At 41.3% G+C, this 22,625-nt stretch overlaps 1 protein-coding gene across 5 annotated transcripts in view; it reads right to left on the bottom strand.

The window, feature by feature from the left end:
* The window catches only part of si:cabz01090165.1 (leucine-rich repeat and fibronectin type III domain-containing protein 1-like protein), a 386,077-nt gene that overhangs the window by 36,088 nt on the left and 327,364 nt on the right, over positions 1-22,625 (bottom strand). For all 5 annotated transcript variants that reach the window (XM_003448988.5, XM_019345319.2, XM_025898204.1 and 2 more), the window contains 4 exons: positions 20,996-21,162; positions 16,552-16,792; positions 12,647-12,859; positions 11,938-12,248 (listed from right to left, as the gene is read on the bottom strand). In XM_003448988.5, the coding sequence (XP_003449036.1) occupies positions 11,938-12,248; positions 12,647-12,859; positions 16,552-16,792; positions 20,996-21,162 (932 nt within the window). The remainder of the gene's footprint in view (positions 1-11,937; positions 12,249-12,646; positions 12,860-16,551; positions 16,793-20,995; positions 21,163-22,625) is intronic.

A 22,625-nucleotide genomic window follows, 5' to 3' on the forward strand; every position in this document is an offset into this window, starting at 1 on the left:
GGGTGTGCGAGCTGGCCAACAAGCCAAGTGTGTAATTGATAGCAGTGAGTCAGAGCTACACAATTAGCACTGCACCTGAGGGAACCACCTGGCAGGCTGTCAGCGATCTGAGCCGATGGAAGAAGACAAGGGCTCTGCAATGATCCCATAATCCACTAACACCGGGAAAATGGGAATCAATCGATGAACAAATACTGTACACTTTCATGTGTCTGTTATACGAGTCCCAAAATCAAAGTTTACACCTGACATAAATTAAATCTCTATTTTCAAATGATTTCAGTCTCTGAAAACTTGATTCCACTATAGCTATAAAATACATACAGCTAATTCCCTTCAAAGCTCAAACAAGGTCAAGATCTCGCTGTATGTCCTCACTTTCATTTCCTTTCATTCTCTGAATATCAATAAGGGACAAAAACGAGCACAAAAAACTGATGAGAGCCAAACGGAGTGTAGGAGAAGAAATGAGGGAGACAAGAATGAGCACGAGAAGGGAAGGAAACGTGTCTGCACACACACCTTTTAGACCATGACTTATACACAAAAATGTGTGTTTGACATCACACAGATGGATGGATGATGATCAAACCTAACAAGCTAAGTGCAAAAAAACTGACCGGTACACAAAAAAGTTTATGACCTGATCTTGAAAAATGTTCATGCTAGTTAAAAAAAAGGCTGAATACAAGTTGCTTGATCTGGATGGATGCAAAACGAGTCAAGAGAATGACGGAGAACCACAGAGACGAGTGGCAGGAAAGGCAGTGGGCATCATTAGTGGAAAAAGGTCAAAGTGGGCTCAGGGTGGGTTCGTGTAAGAACTTGTCATGGAGACGTGTGCAGGAGGGACTGCTGCGTTTGGTGGAGGCAAATGAACGAGGTCAGGAGATAATGGGTAAAGATACAGGATGTGCGTTAAATGTGTGTAGGGGACGACAGATGAAAGTACAGAAGAAAAGTGTAACTGACTCGAACAAGAAGCAGACTCATAAGTTGAAGATCTGACAGACCGCAAAATAAATGTCCACAAAACAAACAAGGCAACAAAGGAGCAGGCAAAGGCCAAGAAACAGTCCAGAATACAAAACCCATGTAATTTATGAGCCTTACAAGCAGCAGGCAAAAGCAGTGGTCAGAAAACATGAAAAATACTTAAAATAATGAAATTTTTGTCTGGGAAGCAGAAAGTGTGTGGAACATGGTCATGGCTTCACAGCATTATTTGTATAACTGTAACTGGTTGCAAACAAGTGTCACAAAAAGCATGTGGGAAAACTGATGTGGATGCAAGACAAGCTGAAGATATGACATATAAATGGAGGTCGCTATTTACAGTCCAAGCTGGTCATTGGTCAGCAGGCTAAAAGAGATGGGGATGCAGAACTGTATGCAGCAGCAGGTCTTTGTCAGTGCTCGAGGTATGGAAACAGCTTTTTAGCCCCAGATTCATGCAAGCCAACAGCTTCATTTTATCAGACATTGTGCAATGATTAACTGCCAGACGCTTTTCCAATTCAGGGTCACGGGGGGCGGAGCAGACAACCATTCACACCTGTGGGCATTTTAGAATGACCAGTTAAGCCAGCACACTAACTGCATGTCTTTGGATTGTGGGAGGAAGCCAGAGTTCCCACGCACACATGGGAAGAACATGAAAACTCCACACAGAAAGGAAGTGGCCAGATGGTGGACTGGACCAGGACCTTCTTGCTGCAGACACCATACTTGATACAACCTGATAAAGACCGTGTTTTGTTATTTGTTTTTAGCGCTTGCTAATAATGTGGGAACTTTGCACGACTTCCTCTGAAGTCCAAAACACTATCCATTGAGCCACAGAGCCATGTGTCATCAATAAACCAGATATATAATTTCATACGAAGTTGAATCAGTTGTTTTCTATGGTTACATGTGTACCAGTTATATACATAACATATGTTTTCTCTATGTGCTTCAAGGGATTACAGAACTGGAAAATGTTGATTAGTATCACAGGAGCTAGATGTTTTAGATGTTTTAGAGTGTATTAAACAAAAACTGTAAAATTTGAAGTTCATTTTGAAGTGCAGATCAGGCTGACAGGTAGTCAGTGTTCATTTCGTAGTTAGCTCTTAGTTCGAAACAAGCTCTGGCATGTTGGCGAGGATAGATGAAAAGTAAACTGCACTAAAAATCTGTTTAATACAAATATCTTTCTCAAAGATTATTACTTTCTATTCAAACTCTGTCATAAAATATTTCAGTCTGAACTCCTTCCAGCCTTTCTCAGATACACAAATGACTGAAATTATGCTTTCTAAATTTCTAGCGCTGAGGATGATACATTTGTCGCTCTGCTGTCTGTGGCAGTGACACTGCAAGCTCAGCTCTGAGTGTGAGCATGAGAGAAAACCTTTCTGATGTGATCTCAGCCTAAAAGCCCCCGCTGTCATCTTCTATACCAGATGATTTCTAACTGGAGACCCGGTGGGACAAAGTGACATTTGGCTGATGGAGGGAGGACAGAGGGAGGAAAAAGAATAGATGTGGAAGGGCAGGAGGGAAGTATGCAGAGGTGATATGACGGAACGAGGGAGGAGAGAGAGAGGCGGGATGACATTACAGTGACTTTGTAAAGGTCTGTGCACTGAAAATGGGAGTAGAAAGCACAAGAACGAGAAAAGGGAGTGAGTGAGTTGTAAGAGAGGAAAGCTGATGCCTCGTCATCTCAGCAGAATATGATCAGCTGTCATTTCCTCAAACCTTGCTCCCTTCCTTCCTCACTTCTATCTACATATCTCTGTATCAGCTGAGTCAAAGAAACATCTCCTCATTCACGGCACTGCAGCAATCTGTGCCTCTCCTATCGCCACCTCCATCCAGCTTTCTAATTTTCTATTCTACCTCTCCCTCTCTTCTTTAATCTCTCCTTTGAGAGCCAGGCAGGATGGTAATTAGAAAGCTAGCACACACACACAAATTCAAATTCCTGCACCCACATAAAGCTTTTCATGCAGACACACAAACACACTGGTGGAATAGCCCAGAAAGCAAAAAAAAGGAGCAGAAGAGAATATTAAAGGAGGAAGAATCAATAGATTCATTTCCTGGTGCTGACTGAGGTTGATCTCTCCATGGACCCATAATCCTTCGAGTGCATGAGTGTTTGAGTTTGTGTGTGCACGTGTGAGAAAGAGAGAGGGACAGTAAGTGAACGAGGTGAAGGAGAAAGCTGGTCAGGTTATTCCTGCCCTGGGGCAGAGCTGAAAAGGAGGGGGGAGCATTGTCAAAATACAACTTCTTCTCCCCTCCTCCTCCTCCCTTCTGCATTGCCTTGCCCACTGTTAAATGTAGATCTGTGGGACGTACTGAAAAACTATGTGGAGGTGAAAAATAAGTGAGACAAAACAGGTCAGAATAGGAGGAGACACAGAGCAGGAAGCCAGCATAGTTAACACACTGATTTGATCGTATCCTGAAACCAGCTTTCAGCTCTGTCCATCTGTAATCCAGCTTTCCTCTTCCCTTACATCCTTCACTCTCCCACTTTGGCTGCACTGCTTCTTAAATCTTCTTAGTTTTCTTAAAATTCACAATCAAAGCAAATTTTTGCCAATTTTATTTTCAGACAAACAAAAAGAGGTCATTTGAGCGGACTGCCTGACAGCGTCACTCCAAGATGAGACACTTCAGCTTAAGTGCTATTTGAACAGGACTAGCATTTGGGACCTCTCGCTATTAGTAAAACATGCTGTGGTCATCACTGATCAGAATCTTGTGCGAATCTGTCATGCCCATAATTTTTAAAAGCAAATCTTCTACCACTTAACATAGTTTGTCCAGATCACAGACATCAATCTCAAATCTCCGATCCAAATTAAAGGCTTCTTTTGATTGTAAATACCAGACCGCCCACCGTGGTCTCATCCATTGCATCTCAGCTCGGCCTTCAAAGCTATCAAGGTCACATTTTGGCTGCCACTTAACTGCTTACATGGCAGCAAATCAGAAGTGACCACATTTCGACAGGAGGATGGAGTGATTATCGATAGAGATCAAAATATTTTCACACCCAAGGATTCCCCTCTGAGGTTGCTCGTGGAGACTCATGAGCAAGGACACAACCTGAAGGAGAGAGAGATCTGGAAGAACAACGAGTATGTTTGAACTTTTGGCTTCCAACCATAGATGTCAGTTAATTTGAGCAAAAAAAGTTATCCTGTAAACAAAACACAGACCCATGGGTAGATTACTAAAATACACAGAGGTCCCCAGTTTGTTACTAGCCCTGAGTAAACAGGTCCCTAGTCTAGGCCTTTGTTTGGCTTGCCTCACTGAATATTCCCAGTATATTCCCTCATAGAGTAGTGCACTAAATTTGTTGTAAGTGCTCCATGATGATGAAACATCTCATTTCAGTTTTGTCCTCTTTGTGTGCTTTTATAGTTGTATTTCATGCAGAATTATATTCCTGTGCATAAACTTTGTAATATGGGGGCGATCGTGGCTGTGGGGCGATCGTGGCTCAAGAGTTGGGAGTTCGCCTTGTAATCGGAAGGTTGCCGGTTCGAGCCCCGGCTCCGACAGTCTCGGTCGTTGTGTCCTTGGGCAAGACACTTCACCCGTTGCCTACTGGTGGTGGTCAGAGGGCCCGGTGGCGCCAGTGTCCGGCAGCCTCGCCTCTGTCAGTGCGCCCCAGGGTGGCTGTGGCTACAACGTAGCTTACCATCACCAGTGTGTGAATGTGTGTGTGAATGGGTGGATGTCTGGATATGTAAAGCGCTTTGGGGTCCTTAGGGACTAGAAAGCGCTATATAAATACAGGCCATTTACCATTTACCATTTAGTCTTGATCGCTCTTTTTTGTGCATCTTTTCCTTCTTCTTTTGTTGCAGTGTGGGCTGAAGTCAGGTATGTTCCCTCATGTTACTACTACGCTGCTGTAGCTCAGAGTTAAACTGGTTTACCAAAGAAGACGAGGGCCTGTGTTCCACTGAGAGTTGCTCGATGTAAGAAAAAAAAATCTGGTGAACTTTTTAACATCCTTTTAAAAGCGTAGAAATGAAAAATTGGAAAAGCTGAGGGGTGCAGCACCATTTCTGTAATGCATAATTTGTTCGGGTGAACTGTGCTCCCTGTGGCATGGGCAGCAGTGATAACTGCAATGATGGTCACTGAATTTTACTTAACTTCTACATGTTTCATTGGCCCATTTGTCATGCCATTATGATAGGGCAGCAGAAGCCTAAAGGGAACAGCTGGCGGCTTTGGAGGGGTAGATCAGCGGCTGGGAAAATCAATGACTAACCCCTCCTTTCTTCCACCATCGCTCGACAACTTCCACGATGAACTCCAGAGCTGCTGCTCCACAACTGGCTGACTGGAGTTAATGCTGTTCAGCAATTTTGGGCAGCTCCCAAATGTGAATATGAAGCAGGCCAGTGAACGACAGAAGGCATGCTCCCACTGACTTTCCTTAGAAAGATAGAGGTTAGAAAAAGGCTACGCACAATTAGGGTAAGCCCTTTGTGGGAAGGCTGACTGCATAGAGACTTTTAGAGTGTGAGGGCAGCTTTTAATGAGTGTTCAGAAAAGGTAGGTAGAGGTGTCCTTGAATCAGATTTGACAGCTTTGAGAAAATAGGGAAAAAAAGTAGAATGTAACTGGAGGCAGAGAGATGAAACTCGGCAGCGCAGGTATTCTTATTGCAGGTGTGCGGGAATCAATACTTTTGCTGATGCTGCAGTTCTTATTTGCGGTCCATAGAAAATGTCTTGTGTTAGCTGAGGACTTGTCATAATTGTGGCCATGATGCCAGTGCATTCCTCCCTGGCTGCTCTGCCTCTGTCAGTTCAGTCTGCAGAGGAGGAGCAAAGAGCTCCGCACTATAGTCGTTCTGAGACACTTAGGCTTTTTTATGAAACTCACAGTGGTAGTTGTTATTCAGGCAGCCAATCTTGAGACAGGCTTTTTCAAATATACTGTGAAGCTATGAGGTGATGAAGAATCTCACTCTTCGAGGTAAAATGATTTGTTAGTGTCTTTACTGAGGCTTACACATCTATAGGAGCCAGATTATAACAGAAAGGAAAAGGTTTCAGGAGGATGTCTGGGTCATGTTACACATCGTAAGACACGGCTAGTTATAAGATAGAACTGGTTAAGGATGAGATGAGCCCGATTTAAGGGGAAGTTGACTCACATTACTTCCTTTAATTCAAAACAGTCCACAGCAATACGATTTTTAAGCAGATAAATGGAGCTAACTGCTAATTCTGTAAACTCTGTACTGTTTTCTTTAGTTGTGCTGTGTGAGGCTAAACTCTTTAGCACATGCTATCATAAAAGATTTTGGTTCTGCGCCCTGTCTGCTCGTGCATCCTGCTCGTCACATCATTCGTTCCCTACTGAACAGATTTATTTGACATAGCTTTCCATGTTGGAATCCAAAAAGAAAGACTCTTTAATTTATTTCTAACGTGTTGAACCACCTAACCACAGTTTTCTGCACCACAGCGACAGCGGATGTGTTTTCTGTTGGATCAGAGAGCTACTGTCGGGGTGAGGGATAAGTGAAGGTTCCATGCTTGTAGGCAGGTTTGGTCAAGAAGCCGCTTTGTTAGGATGATGTGGTGGTTTTCTAAATTAAAAGCATTGTGTTTAAAGCCACTAATCATTGATGAACAATGAAAATTATGTGTCTAAATTAACACACATGGCATGCAGTAGCTTGCACAACTTGCATTCTGGTAATAGCTTCAGCATTTTTATTGCTTCTTTAGTTGTGCATTCATCGTTTGCTCTTATTTTTACATTAAATCTATAACTGAGTCATTGGTGTTCAGCCAATAAGAGCTCATGAGTGACAGCGATTACAACAACAGATCTGAAGTGCTGCAGAGCACAGTAAGTGCTGCTGTGTGAGATGATGAACAGCGGCTGAAGCTGCTCTGACTGGCGGTCTCTGTAAAGACTGAAGCCAGACTGCAGAGGCAGGCCAGAAAGGGTAGAGTGGGCGTCATAAGTCTCTCCTATTACAGTGCACAGAGTGGAGAGGCCAATAACTCTGCTGGAGAGCTCCAGTTGAGTTATAAAATGTTTTGCACATAAAGTCAAAAGTATAAGTACTGCCACTGTAAGCTGAAATTGGTGCTTATACTTCAGTCATGGACTCTAAAACAGATCAGAAAAACAGAAGGGAACACTGACTTCATATTTCATTGTAACATTAATCAGATTGTTTCATCGTGGCTGTGCGTATATCTGTCATACTGGGGTGTAAATGAAACAGAAAAAAACCTACTTGGTGTCCATTAATGATGCACCTGTTATGGTGATAGTGAGACAGAATTGTGCAACTAAACCCAATGAAACAACTCGTTACAGTAACAAACCAAGTAAGCGAAACAGGAAACACATTTACAGTCTGCCTGCTTATTTCTGCTTCAAAACAACAATATATGTGAACATTATCTGGTTATATATTTGAGCAAAGCACAGTCATGATTCATATTCATCGTGGAGTATGTGTAAATTTAGATTCAGTACCTTCACATTATAGCATTTTTAGGCATGTTATCTGTAATGTTACATTGTAACATGCATAACCTTTTTGGATAGAATGTATCAAAACACTTCATAAATGATTATTTAGCTGCTTTAAAAACTTTTTAGTGTTAAAACTGAACAGTGAAAGTTCTTCACTTCTTTACACCCTCTTGCATGTAAATCTGCTGCCGGCTCCACTCAACAACTGCAGGGTCTGAATGCCGAGCTTGAGAGAAAAAATTGGCCTAAAAGCAGGAGAGCAATTTTCTTTTACTTCCCTGCTAAGATTTTCCCCAACGAGCCAGAGAATCAAATTGTTGACCTTTAAAACACAAGAAGGCTGCATCTCTGTGCCTTCAGGCTGCCACAGCAGAGGGAACGTTAAGAGCGGAGAGGGCCCAGCTGTACCTGCTATAAATACTAGAAACTCAGAAAATACACAGAAAAAGAATACCACCTGTCTGCACCGCACTGCTACTGACAACTCGATCAAAAAAGGTGCTAATGAACTAATTGACTCTTGTGATTCTTTGCTTTGTGTAGCTAACAGTGAAGTCAGGCTGAACAGTCCCTTCTTTCTTCCCTTTTTAGTTCATTAGACTCTTCTACTTCCAGCTGCTCCCTTAAGGGTTACCACTGCATATCATTTCCTCCTCTATTAAATCAGCCCCATGTATGCCTTTTTCAGTACTTGCATACATCTTCTTTGTGGTCTTCCTCTTTTCCTCTTACCTGTTAGCTCCATATTTAGCCTTCCTTGACTAATACATCCTGGTTGACCACAAGTATTAAAACTTATCACGACCTCTAGAGCTTGCAGCTGTTCCCGGATGTAATCCCACTGCCACCTTAAGCCCATCTGTCACTCCTACCTCACCATTGTCTCGCTGTCCTCATACATGTACACGTAATTCACACAACTGTGACCTCTCCAACATCGTGTTCAGCAATCTGGCGAAAGAGTTTACTGCTCTCCTTTCTACATATACCTTCACAGATATGTCATCTGTACCAACCACCTGTCCACCCTTCATCCTTCTTAGTTCTCTGCTCTTCCTGATCAACTATCTTTCCTGCATCCATCCTCTGCTCTTCCATTGTCTTCAACCATCAGCTTCTTTCCAGTTTAATCTGTCTGTCTGTCTAGACAATTGTTAGAAGTCCTTTTCTCCTTCTTTATATATATTTGTTTTTTGCATGATTTTAAGCTAAGAAGGAAAGCAGCAGCACAACTATAAAAATCCATCTGAGCTTTATTAAATCTATTTGATATGTAGTTAATTGTGCTTAAAGTCTGTGTAAATATTTTTGCTTTCATATTACACATTTTGCAAATATTTCTTTAGAAGACAAACAAAAAATAGAAACAAAATTTGAATCCTCAGTGCAGAATTTCACGACCTAGTGGCTGATGTTGCACTGATGATGTGCATTTCTGCAGTCTATATTTATGACATGCACTGATAAATTCCGCGCATAGATATATTAATAGCAATGGTTATTGTGAATTTAAGACTAAATAAAAGTTTAATAAATAAAGTTTAATGTTGCTCTAATGTTAACACAATCCATGACGTTTCTCTGACTATATTGTTTTTGTAACTCGATACATTTACAGTCACATTAGCAATGGTTTTAGAGGGTACTCACAAAGATATTAAATTAATTAATTAGAGTCAAAGAAATAACAGATTACAGTGAGCACGTATTTTGAGGATAAGTCATACTGCTGTCCTCTTGTGGGTGGAGATAAAAAGAAATCAATCTGTTTGAGTGGGCTGTGGCATCTCGTTTAGCCTGCTGACATCAACCTGCCTGGCTTTAGCGTTCAGCTGTGAGCACAATGCTGTCCTGGTCATGGGGAAAATGATCACATCACCCCCACAGTTCAATCTGAAATTATGCGTTTGGATGCTAAAAGTGCTCTCTCCATTTGTAGGCTTGAAAATTGTCACATTCATGTCATTGGTGTCTGGTTAAAATGAGAGTTAAGGCCGTGGCCACATTTCAAACTGTCATCTGTCACCACTGGAAATGTTTCATAATGACCCTCAATTATGTATTCTGGATGATGTTGCTAGGTGACCACACTGGCTAAGTGGCTAATGGGATCAGCCGGTGGTCACTCAGAATTGTGGGCTTTAAGCCGGACAGCACTCAAAAGCTAAAAACTCCCTAAGAAAACCACATCTGGTGATTAAGATTCCATCATCGAGGATGGGCTGCTTATTTGCCTTTTCCACAAAGTATTACATAAAATGCATTACATAGATTAATTCATTACCATTTCACTATTCATGTCTAGTTTATATTACTAAAATAATTATTAATTAATTATTGTAGCAGGACTTGTTTTCCATCTGCAGTCACATTGACTCTTTCACATGGACATTTTTCGTTATACAAAAATAATAGAAAATGTTTTGATAGTCTACATAGTTTTGCTGTTCTTTGTCTATTTATATTTTCTTGAATGTTATATTATCAGCTCTTCTTTACACGTTGGGGTTTGCAGCTCTGCTGGCTGCTGCAGCTTCCTGATTTCCCAGCAGGATGAGTCTGACTTCATCTTATCTTCCATTATCACTTTTCCCCCCTTTGTCTACACCTGTCTGATGACTGAATCACGCTGAGGAGCCACACTTCTCCATAAGGACCCTTGCGTGAATCTTTTTAATAGCAGTTGTTTGCCCTAGGCCCTTTTTAGGCCCTTTTTTCTGTCTACATTTGAATCCTCCAGGAAATGGATTAAGCACCAAATTAATACCACTTATTGTGACAATACACCCTCCAACTGAAATGTTGGAGCTAAAGTGCTGATCTGATATCTGCTGCCTGAATCCAAATCAGTTTCTCAGTTTACTCCCTCTTTGTTTCTCGCTGAGCCGCTCACTTCCCCACACCCTGAACAGCCTCCAACATGGCGGAGAACATGGTTACAACTGCCCACTCAGGGATGATGTGTGTTTTGAGCAGTCAGACAGAACAGAAATCGCTCTCACTTTCTGCCCTTATTTGCAGCTTGTAGCACAAACACAAACAGCAGAATGAAGCGGTGAGAGTGCACATACACACTATTACTTAACAAACTCACCACTCTGTCAAATTACACATCAAAACATGAACAAAACAACATGTCATACACTCTCTTAGAAGAAATTTTAGCTACTAGCACACAGAGACCGCCATATGCAGCACTTCACACATGACTTCTAGCTACACAACAGCTGAACCCAATGCTAGTAGCTCATGAATGATACCCTTTTGTGCATTATACTTGCACTTAAATCTCATGCCTCATGCCTACAGTGTTACCTTGGCAGCTACCCTGGAAGTCCAGAAGCAACCACCTTTCTACTGAATGAGTGCAATGAGAAAAATTGCTGGATACACGGTATGCAAGCAGTATGGTGTGACAGGAGGTATCGCCCTGGAGTAAAATTGATAACGTGGATACAGGTGCCGTCAAAAAAAGCAGATGGACTCACAGAAAGGCAAATGAAAATCAATGGTCATGACAATTTGCATATTTGTGATCAAGAAACTGACCTCACAGCCGATTGGCCACGCCCCACCTCCAGGTCGACAAAATCACAGTTGCTTCATTTTTCTTTTGCTTTCTGCTTTCACCTCTGAGGTGAGAAGGCAGGTCTTCCACTGATTTTAAAGCGTGTGGCCTTGTGTGACCTGCCCACTGCAAGCTCTCTTTACCTTGTACTCTCCAAACAGACACCGAAAGTCCAAAAGTCTCCTAACTAAAGTTGCAAGACCCTGCAGAAAAGACCCTGGTTAGCTTAGTACACACCACTAACAAGGTGAAAAGGTTTAAGTTTAAGTTGTTCCTTCATCAAGAGCAACAGAACAAGTTTGCACAGTGCCATGAGAGCCATGCATGTCTTTGGAACTGGGCCTCTGGAAGGATAGCATCAGAAAAACCGAACCCTTCAGCAAGAACTAAAACCCTCACTGAGCACATCAGACTGACAGACAGACATAAGCCCTGATATAACAAACTATATTCAAGGAACACATGCTGGTAAATCTGTGTGGATGTTGTTTGACTTGTAGGAATGGTGCTAATTTGCTAAGTGTAAAACATTAACAAAACAACTGAACTGAGGTCACAAGGTTTCCATGATGTCCAGTGTGACCAACCTGTGGTCCAAAAGGAGCTGATGATGTAGGGGCAGCAGAAACAAAGACGCCACTGGGGTTTCTACACTGGACTGTTTTATTTCCCAGTTCAAGGTTTTTCAGCGCAAGGCAGTAATACACACAGCAACACCCATCCACCCACCCACCCATCCATCCATCCATCCATCCATCCATCCACCCATCCATCCATCCATCCATCCATCCATCCATCCATCCATCCATCCATACATCCATCCGCTCTCTTTTTCTTACCTGTATATGAGTATATCATCTGTGGAACTGTTGTACTGGATCTGGTACATGCGCACGCCTGGTATGTGGTTCTGTGGAGGCCATCTGATGGTGGCAGAGCTGGACGTCAGATCCGACACGCTGACCCTGTGCTGGTCAGAGCGGGCCTGGCCTCCGCTGATATTGGATTTGATGGATGTAGGGATGTCCGAAGGCCCCGGGTCAGGGTCCAGTTTGGGGTCGAAGTGTGGAGAAGGGTTCACGACTAACTCTACAGGAGCAGTGGCCTCCCCGGCAGCATTGGACGCTATACAGGTGAATTTTCCAGAATCCTAGAAATCATTTAAAAAGATAAGAGAAAACTCAACATTTATCCAAATTATCAACCCCATAAATCCAAATTATGATGAACATTATTTTTATAGTTATTTTGTTTTCATATAGTAATGTATGTTTTTTTTAATAAATTAATCAAAATAGTTTTTTTAGTAAAAGCTGTCTGACATCATACAAATTTAAATTTACAAACCACGATTTGTCTGTTTTTAACAGGCTTGAACAAAAATTGCTTGTTTAGTGACAATCTTGTATCAAACCAGTTTTAAATGAGTTATTGGTTTGCAAAATAAAGGCACCAGAGCCAGTTACACTTCCTGATGCAGCATTGATCTAGCACATTTACAGTAAATCTTCGCATATCTATATTCCTTGAAAATGAAAGTTTCTCTACCTTGACGGAGGCCTTGAGAATGTCAAGGGAACCATTCTCATAGCATATTGTTCTCGATGTGTTTCCAATCAACTTCCCATCTGGACTGACCCAGTGTGTTGAAGGCTCAGGGTCACCGATGGACTTGCATCGCAGGCTGACTTCCTGACCCTCCATTACAAACATCTTGGAGGTGTGGCGTGTTATCATTGGTGGCTCACAAACAAACTCCTCCTGTGAGGGGAGACGTGAACTCTCATTTATCCAAAAACGTAATTCTTAGATAGATACAGCTAAATGGGTAAACAACAGATGGAACAGGTGAAATATATCCAGTGGGATTAAAGTGCATCTTTTCATGAAAAACAATAATTTTTTTCTGCTTTTGCTCACACCAGCAGTGTATTCTTCCAACAGCAGAGTTGCAGAAGGAGTTTGGTTGTTTGCACATTAAGATTAAGAGATCTCAGAGTTTCTCAGCCCTTGCATTATTTAAAACCCACCCACTGGCACCTAAGCCTGTGTAAAGCCAACCAAAACCCTGGTGGAGTATTACTGTGAGGCCAAGGAGGGGCAGCCGAGGCTTATCGGGGCTTACTCATCATTCCTACTACTCAGCAAGTCTCCGAACCTTTTTCAGGGTCCTTCTTGGGTCTTTTTTTACCAGCAGAGATGATTGCTGACCTGATGACCGCTGGGCTGGAGCGTCAAATAAACCACTAGGGCCTTTCAGTCCTGTATTACATTTTGACCCTCAATTGCTTCTGTGAATCTCAGGGTAAAAGATTGTGATTGAATTGGGTTGTTCCCCAGCGTGCGCATGTGAAAGTGTGAAAGTAGGAGAATGTGAAGTCAGGGCATTGAATGAAAACTAGTATGAATACTCGTTCACTTGCCTTACAGTACTGGATGAACAAAATACCATGTTTGTCCCACTAAATTCAACTAGTACCAACTCCCCCTCGTTGTCTGAGAATATTTAAGCATCAGTCAAGAAACAGAGCAGATGGAAAGAGCAGCCGAGCTGATGCCAAAGCAGGAATTCCCTTGCTGACCGATTAATGTCTGACCTTTGTTGGAAACTGTGGAGGGTTTTTTGTTCTTGCAATGGCAAAGAGGCTATTAACTCTCTGAGTATTAATATGCCCACTCACTTTGGTGACACAGTGGTCTCTGGACAAACCTCTTCACGAGGCTAATCCTCTTAGAGTTATCATACAGCACCTCTCTCACAGAGGAACACAACTATTCTCGGTGAATCAAAGGTCTGTACATCATCCTCTTTAAAATGATACCAATTAATCCTATCTTCACCTTAAAGTGCACCTCCACTTACTACTATCCAGGTGGGAAAAAAAGTCCTTGGTATCAGCCACTTTAAGGGAACAACTTTAACTTTTATGGGTTTTTTAAATCTGGTGTCCAAGTATCGACATAGGTCAGCTTTAAAGAGGCAATTTCCCAACAGGTGCTCCTGGTTAGAGAACTCTTCTCTCACATTCCTCAGTCTTAACACCAGCAGCAACAGCAGATCTGCTCTTTAATGCTTTTTTCTGGCTTTTATAATATGATATTAATGCATTAATATACAAACATAAAAAAGAAAGAAAGTATAGTATTATGGCCTTTCAGGTTGTAGATACTAAAGTCACGTGTTAGTGTAGAAATGTTCTTGTCTTCTGTCTTCTTCTTAGTTCAAAATGTATACGTGAAGTGAGTAGAAAGACTACAAACTGTCATGGATGCCTGTGTTCTCATACACCAGTGACATCACAGTTGTTTTGCCCTAAAATTACACTAAAATCTTGAGTTTGAGTTTCAAAAGCTGCTGTTTGTGGCTCTGTGAAGTCAAATTTTAATGCAATCTGCAGTGTTTTCAGCCAGAGATCATGGTGCATGTCACAAGGGTACTATTGTGTTTTTTACTTTAGTTTATTTTGCACCCACTTTTTACTTTCACATTCCTTTTAGTTCCTCTGCTTAGGTTTAGACTGTAAGATATGTCATACCAACAACAACAAATCTGCCAAACTGACAAGACGACAGTAAAATTTAATGCTCCAAATGAACCTCGAACGAGGACACAAACAATCTCAAGCTTTTGGTAAAAGTATGTTTTTGTATTTGAAATCATATTTATATGAGACCGTTCTCACTCCCAACGTGTAACATACCAACGATTTGTCACGTCCCGAGGCGTCCCATAACAACACGAAGGGTAACCTTCTGCATCCCTATGATACGTGCCGGATTGTGGATGGAATCCAATAAAATGACGCTCCCGGTGGTAACACATGCTCCAGCCGTGTTTTCCAGCCCTAACCCTAACCTTAATCCTAACATTAACCACAGTCTTAATCGTATTAGTGTGTGATTCACAATGAGAAAGTAAAATAAATGTACATGTGTAGATTCAATCCAAATAGTTCTCATGTTTCTGAATACGACATTAGGATGAGAACGTGTTGTATATATATATATGAAGTATGCTTGATTTTAGGATGATTCAGGTCAGCATTTCTCTTTTATGATTTACTGTGAAAAGTAGTAGAAGTATATAAATGTGCAATAATAAATACGTCAGTGATGATAATGGCAGAGTTGATATGTTTGCTGAAATAGTGATTATTCTTACAGTTTTACTTTTAGGAGAAACTGTGTGTTGCAGTGAGCTAATGCAGTTTTCTAACATATCACAGTGTCAAATATAACAAGGCTAACAAGAGAAAGCTCACTTTGTTGGGGAAATGATCAGGACTGCAGACATACTGAATGACAGAGATGTGTTCATTGTAAAATTAGAAAGCTTTCTGATGTTATGCAGGCACTGTTAGACTTAACATCTTTTATTTTTGCGCCTGTTTATATTTGATTAAAAAAAAGCTTTTGTTCTATTGTATTGCTTTGCCTTTGTAACAAGTCTCCAGGGACTCTCCAGGGATGAAAAATAGCTTTGTCGCCACATTCGCTGTAATGTTTATTTAATGTGTGCTGTCTCTGTTAAATAAACCAATAATAATACATGTATATGGATAAAAGCCAAATATTGGGATCCATCTGTTTTAGTTTTGCCTCTCGTGGCCTAATTTTACTCTGTGCTTGATCACTGTGGCTCAATAAACCATATCCTGGGATTTTGCTGGAACATAAGCCTCAACTTTTCCTCTGCCATATAATATAATGAAATTCAGTGGTTCTAATGCATTTTTGCAGACCAAACTCCATGACTCCACACTTTCAGCAGAAGGTTCACTCCTCTGTGACGCCAACCGTCTGGCCAGCTGATATGTCCTTGAGAAAGAACGTGATTATGTCTCCACTGAGGGCAAAAGTTAAAGCAGCAGAAAATCAAATTTTGCTCTGTGGTTTAATGGTTCAAGGCACCAAAAACACTGAATTATATAATAAATATTTAAAAATATATATTTTTGGTTTGTATTAAGGGTAATGGTGACTTGGAGCTCATTAAGTATGCCCTCCATGGGTATACGCTTCAGACTGTTATTAAAAAAATGCATTCTTATAAATTACCGAGAATCTATTACCAACAGTAGTGAATTTGTTCTTACACAGTAGAAACCTCCTCAGGGCATAAAAGTGAAGCCAACACTGTAGTTCCTCTCACTGCCATCAGATGTTTAGAGCCGGATACAGAAATGGTTTTGGTCTCTATAACCAACTTAACCTTTTATAACAGCTCCATGGGAAGATTTGGATTTTTTTTTTAAGAATTATTATTGTGGTGTGGCCACTTTATAAGACCTGTGGCAGCAAAAAGCTGGAGTCTACAACAAAAAGATTGACATCAAAGTAAAAATCTATTTTTATTTAAAATAGAGTGTTTTATATTGCTTTGCTTTAGCTAACAAACAACATCATAGTGTGTTAATTCACATGAGTGTATGTACACAACAGCTTCAGCAAACCTCTCTTATGGTCCAGAAGTATTTGCCAGCCAGGTCTTTAGGTGAAGCGCAGGTCTCCAGGTCGTCCTCTCTGGTCAGCCTGCGAAGCCAAACCAGCTCACAGTTACAGTGCAGAGGGTTCCCGCCAAAACTCAGCACCAGCGCTGTAAGAGGAGAGCCCTTCATCTTGGCGTACACCGGGATCCGCAGGAACAGTGGGTCTGGAGGTATTTTCTTCAGCTTGTTAGAGGTCATGTCTAGCCTGGTGACACAACACAGATAGAGTTCATATTTTTCCATCACAGTTATGGTTTTTGTGAGTTTCACTGAAAGCTTTGAACATTCTGGAGATTAAAAGAAGATTCATGCCATGATCCTGATCAGCAGACTTCTTCAGAAACATAATAATATTTATTATAAATGTGGTGAAATTCTGAGTGGATGAAGTGGGAGGAGAGGAGATGGGTAGTTCATCGATCAGGTGGGTGGACAAGTCCAAAGGTGAGAGGGATGGAAGGAGTGTGGGGAGGGGAGCTGATCACGGCGGCACTCAGTCAGCCAGCAGTTCTGCTCTTCTGTCTTGTTGGATTGTAGTTAAAAGAATCATAAATGTCTGCAGAAGGTTATAAATCTCAACAGTGTTTCCACACATTTTATTTTAGAAATAAAAGAAAAGTCTGTAAAGTTGAGAAAAATGTGTCCTTTTTCCCTCTCTGGCTGCCACTGCGGAGAAATTCAGTCTTTAAAAAATGGACCGATTCAATCACTTACAGTTAAATAAAAAAATAAAAGCCACAATCTTTTCAAAAAGCAAGCAAGTCTTCAAACACACACAGAGAATAACCCTTGTATGTAGAAGATTGCCTCCAAACCCAGTGTCGTGTGATGAGGTGAGCCAGTATCTGTCATCACCAGTGGGCTCCTTTACCCCCCTGGATGAGACTGCCCTCGCCTGTGCTGGAGGAAAGTGGGCAATGTGGCTCTTTTGGGTTGGCCTGGCCATCAGGGGGACAGGAACACTGGTGCCCCATTCCTGTGACTCCTGTGACATGCAGAGTGATGTGGTTCCTTGTTTTTGTATTCACTTCTGAATCACATTTAGTCTGACCATTCACCCAGAACCAGTTTGCCTTGGGAAAGCTTAACAGGAGCAACCTGCCCCAGCAACATAGCTCTCAGAATCACTTTAGGATTTAATTCCCTCCATCCTGTTAAGATGGTGCAGCTCTCTAAAGAGGCTGCAGCTCTCAGCCAGTAAATGGTGGAGTAGTCTGGGTGGTGAAAAGTGGCTGCCCCAAGTGGAGAAGTTCAAGTATCGCAGGGTTTGTTCATGAGTGGTCATGAATGAAGGGAGAGTGGAGCAGGACACTGACAAATGTGAGGTGTGATAGAGAGAGTTTGCATGTTCTCTCTTTGCCTGCATTCTGGAGGTTTCTTCCTGTTAAAAGGGAGTTTTTCCTCCCCATTGTCGCCAAATGCTTACTCATAGAGAGTCAATACATGGTGAATATGCTTTATGGTCTAATTTGTATGAAAAGTACTATATAAATGCGAGTCCACACCTGTACCAGCACTAGAACATAGATGGTAAGAAAAATGGTGCACAATTTTTGTCCGATCCAACACACAGACTGACGAGCGACATCAAACGCTGTTGTAGTCTTCTCACACGTTCCAAACAACATGTAGAAAATCTGAAATTAAAGCTTGACTGGAATTGTGACCGCATCACAAAGCGACATCAGAAGGAAGAGACCTAACCACATACAGATATTCCATGGTGGCTTTTCCATCAGCCATTCGTCGTCTCTGAGGATTGAATAGTAATTTTCCTCAGCAAAACATTGGGCCCGGTAATAATGCAGGAGAGTCAAGCATTCACTGCTGTCAGCAACAAATACAGGAAAGTGTATTTCCCTCTAGAAAGTCCCCGCAGAAATATTCACCAACAACGATGACTTAACAAGAAGTTAATAGCTGCGACAGCAGCGCACAATCTGCACTTGACAAATTTCAATTATGTTATTTCATGTGCAGCAAGCTTGTGGTGTATTATTTCTCTCTGTGTGTGTGTGTGTGTGTGTGTGTGTGTGTGTGTGTGTGTGTGTGTGTAAAATATATGTGGAGGCAAATGTTCTCCTGTGCACCAACAAACACTGACTAAAAAATGTGTCTGCAGGGCAAAAATATCTAATTGAACCTTTAAAAAATGCATGACTATTTATCCATAGTTGCCTTTAAAATGTCAATCAGAGACCTAAATGAAAATTGATTTCTGCTAATGAGCTTTAAATGTTATTTTGTGCCAGTTGAGGAAAATTACGTCACACATAAGAGGAAATTTTAAAGCCTAAACTAGCTTCAGTATAAAAACAGCATTTTGATTGGGGAGCTGTCACTGGTGATTCATTGGCTTTTAGACAGGTCTGCTGTTGTGAATCACATGCTTAACCATGATGCAAGAGCATTTAGACGTTTCATTAATTTTTAAAGAATTGTATCCTTCTTCCCAAAAAACATTAATTTCAGCCTTGTTTTAAAGACTATCAATGAGTGATCACTGTTAATGAGCTTTAAATGGCAGTTTGCGCCTCTTGACTGAATTTACTCCCCATATAATAAGAGTATTAATGTGATGTAATGTATTGTTCGCATTTATTAGTCAATTATAAGATTTTCTGCAGTTTGGATTGGGACTGGAGAGGACAGAGCACTGCAAACATATTTAAACAGTGTGTAACCAGCTCTAAGAACAGAGACATGGAGAAGAGGTCTGCCCTGCAGAGAAAGAGTCCAGGTAACTATTTCAAATCCCCGTTCAATGAGGGCTGCAACAATTACGATCGTCCAATATTGACGTGCCTGCAGGCAAAATGCTGAACCTGCAGCTGCTCAGGTGAAGGTGTAATACAGTCCCGGTCATAGGGGGCATTTCTCAGGTTCAGAGCATAGAGCTGTTGAACAGTTTTCCTCCAAAGCGAGCTGATACTCAAAGGCTTAATTCCCATTAAAATTAGGTTTAAAACTGAAGGATTTGCTGTGTGATTTTAGTTCCACCGTATCGTAAAAGAAACTCAGAAGAATTAAGACATATATATATAAATATGTAAAGCCCTCTGAGTTGTGTGTGTGCATGTATTAATAAAACATAATTTTACATGGTTTATTTTAATTTTAAAGCCTCAGTGCAAATAAAAATTCCTGCATATAATGTGTGCTCTGGCAGGAGAGAAAGAACTCTTTTAATAAGCCTTTTATTCTTTATCCATTCAGATATTTCTGTCACTGGAATGATGGCAGCTTTAAATAATCTTCCTAGAAACGAATTTTTTAATACTGTGAGGTTTTTCCACAGTTGTTATAATTCTTCCTTTCTATCTCAAGCATATTTAACCAGAAATGTTCATGTTTTAACAGCATATTGGGTTCTTTAGCTGCTGCATGTTTCACTGTCTTTGCCAGCTGGTTTCTGACGGTGTCATCGGGGCAGACAGAGGGCAAGTCAGCTGGCTTGGGAAAGCCTTGGAATACCCCAGAAGAGCTAAAGAGAGACTGTGGGATGAGGGTCATCTGAGCACCTATATATAGACTGTTCTCTCACCAAGATGGATGGATGGATGGATGGATGGAATAAATGGATGGATGGATGGATGGATGGATGGATGGATGGATGGATGGATTGATTGATTGGTGAGGCTTTTAAGGTTTAGAGTCCCAAGATTCTTTTTCTTTCGGATCACCTTCTACACTCTCCAACCTTGACAAGCAGCCTGAAGTTCCTCCCTTTAAAAAAAAAGTCATTTGTTTCCTCCACTGGTCATTAAGTATTCATCATAAATAATTACAAATATAACATAAAGCAGTCCTAAGCTGGCTCGCTTCGCCCGTACAAACTAACAGGATGTCTTGGATGTTATATGCATGTGTTGCTAATGCATTGACTTTATACCTTTGAACAATGTTTCCTCACGCGTTAGGTAGACCATGTGATACTTCAACACGATATCATGAAAAAGTGTGTAATAGACACGCTGGTCCACGTGTCCATTTCACGCTTTGCCTCTCCAAAATGTGAAATGCACACGCATGAAGATGTTGCATTAAGTTGCAGAAACAGAAGACGGAGATCTTTTATTTTAAGCCAACATGTAAATAATCACTGGAAGATGTTTAAACAGACATTATTAACTCATTTACATGGATAGACATATTAATCCAAGGACCCTGAAATGTGCTTAATAAATTCTTTGCTCACTAGAGACTTCCCAGCTTTAAATATATTATCTCCACCTGCTGGGAACGCAACTTCTGCATGTCCATTACACGTTTTGTTGTGATACTGGATGGTGTAAGTGCAGGTGAATGGGATTTGGCCGTGTAAATTAAATAAAACTTGAGCTTTCATTTTCCCACTTCCAGTCAAACCCAGGCCGGCTGCTGCACTGCAGTGTTATGTGATCCTGACCTGGCCAGTTTGTGCAGGTTGGAGAAGATTCCCTCTGGGACGCTCTCTATGAGGTTGTGGTCCAGGCTGAGGGTGTTGACGCTGACGAGCAAAGCAATGGTGTCCCAGGGGATTTCCACCAGGTTGTTATAGCTCAGATCCAAATCCTCCAGAGTCTCCAGGAAGTCCTGTGAGGGCGACAGAGGTAGGATGCTATCAGTGACTTGCCCAAAGTAGTATAATTTAAAAAACCAAGCATGACTTTGCTTAATCTTTAAGTGCTGAAGTGTAATATTAAAGGGCAAAGAGACAGATAATAAATAAGAAGGATAAAAAATGGGAAAGAGATGAAAATGAAAATTGTAAATAAAAAAAGGGAAGGAAAGAATTATTTCCCCCACTTTTCCAACAAAAGTGGGGGAAATAAGTACAAAAAAATCTTTGGTATAATAAGAAAAGATACAAATTCAGAAATAGAAAGAATGTAATCCTGAAAATGTAACGTCCAGATGATCAGAATCATCTTTCTGGGAATCGAATCCAAACAAAGAAAAAATGGAATCAATTACTCCGGTCAGTGGTGTACACTCCAAACCAGGCTCTTCTCTCTAATTGCCTCTAAACAATTCTCATAATCTGGACATAGATGAAATGTCACGAGTCAGCACACATTACAACGAGCAAAAACACAAAACAAAGACGGAGAAGAAGAGGAAGCTGGATTGAAGGAGCGCAATAAAAGCCTGGTGATCAGCTAAAGTGTTGTCGCTGCTGTAATTGCTCTCATAATTCACACAATCAGGACAGTGTTTGAGTGTCACAATGCCTTGATTCTCATTACAATAATCTATGCTTTATTGCTTTTTCAACAAAGGGAATCTCATTTCTCACTGACAAAAGAAACTTTAAGAGGCGTGAAGAGAAGTTCAGAGAGAGCAGAGTCCCAACTTGTCTCCGTTCCACGACTGTCCTCTCAAGAAAATGACTGATTTTCTTCAAACTGCTGAAAATAACTGTTTATGTGCAGTTTAATGGTGGAAAATCGGTGTTTGAAATACGTTTTCACAGTGGGGACTGGTTTTCTACCATCATGCCCCAAAGCCAGTAGACGACGATCTCAGCCACGTTCAGCATGCTAACGAATAGCTTACAAATGAAAATGATATTTGTCTTGTTTTTCCATTTAACAGATTTGTTTGCTCGCTTCCGTGTTAGGCTCACAGTATTACCAGCATTTGTACACAAACTGAACACATTGTTATAAAGTCTGGCTATCTGCCATTGTGATATTCTGTACTTGTTTATATGACAGAAAATAAGGGAGAGTAGATCAAGGTTAGTGTATTGTGTTAATAAATTATATCTATCTATGTTGGAGCCTCTCCCTTAGAGATAGGGTGAGATGTAAGGCCATCCGAGAGGGGCTCAGAGTAGAGCCGCTGCTCCTCCAGAACGAAAGGAGCCATCTGAGGTGGTTCGGGCATCTGACAAGGATGCCTCCTGGGCATCTCTTGGGTGAGGTGTTCAGGGCATGTCCCACTGGGGCAGACCCAGGACACGCTGGAGAGATTATATCTCTTGGCTGGCCTGGGAACGCCTTGGTGTTCCCCCAGACAAGCTGGAGGAGGTGGCTGAGGAGAGGGAGGTCTGG

This window comes from Oreochromis niloticus, linkage group LG14 (genome assembly GCF_001858045.2).
Source record: "Oreochromis niloticus isolate F11D_XX linkage group LG14, O_niloticus_UMD_NMBU, whole genome shotgun sequence".
Taxonomy (NCBI): domain Eukaryota; kingdom Metazoa; phylum Chordata; class Actinopteri; order Cichliformes; family Cichlidae; genus Oreochromis; species Oreochromis niloticus.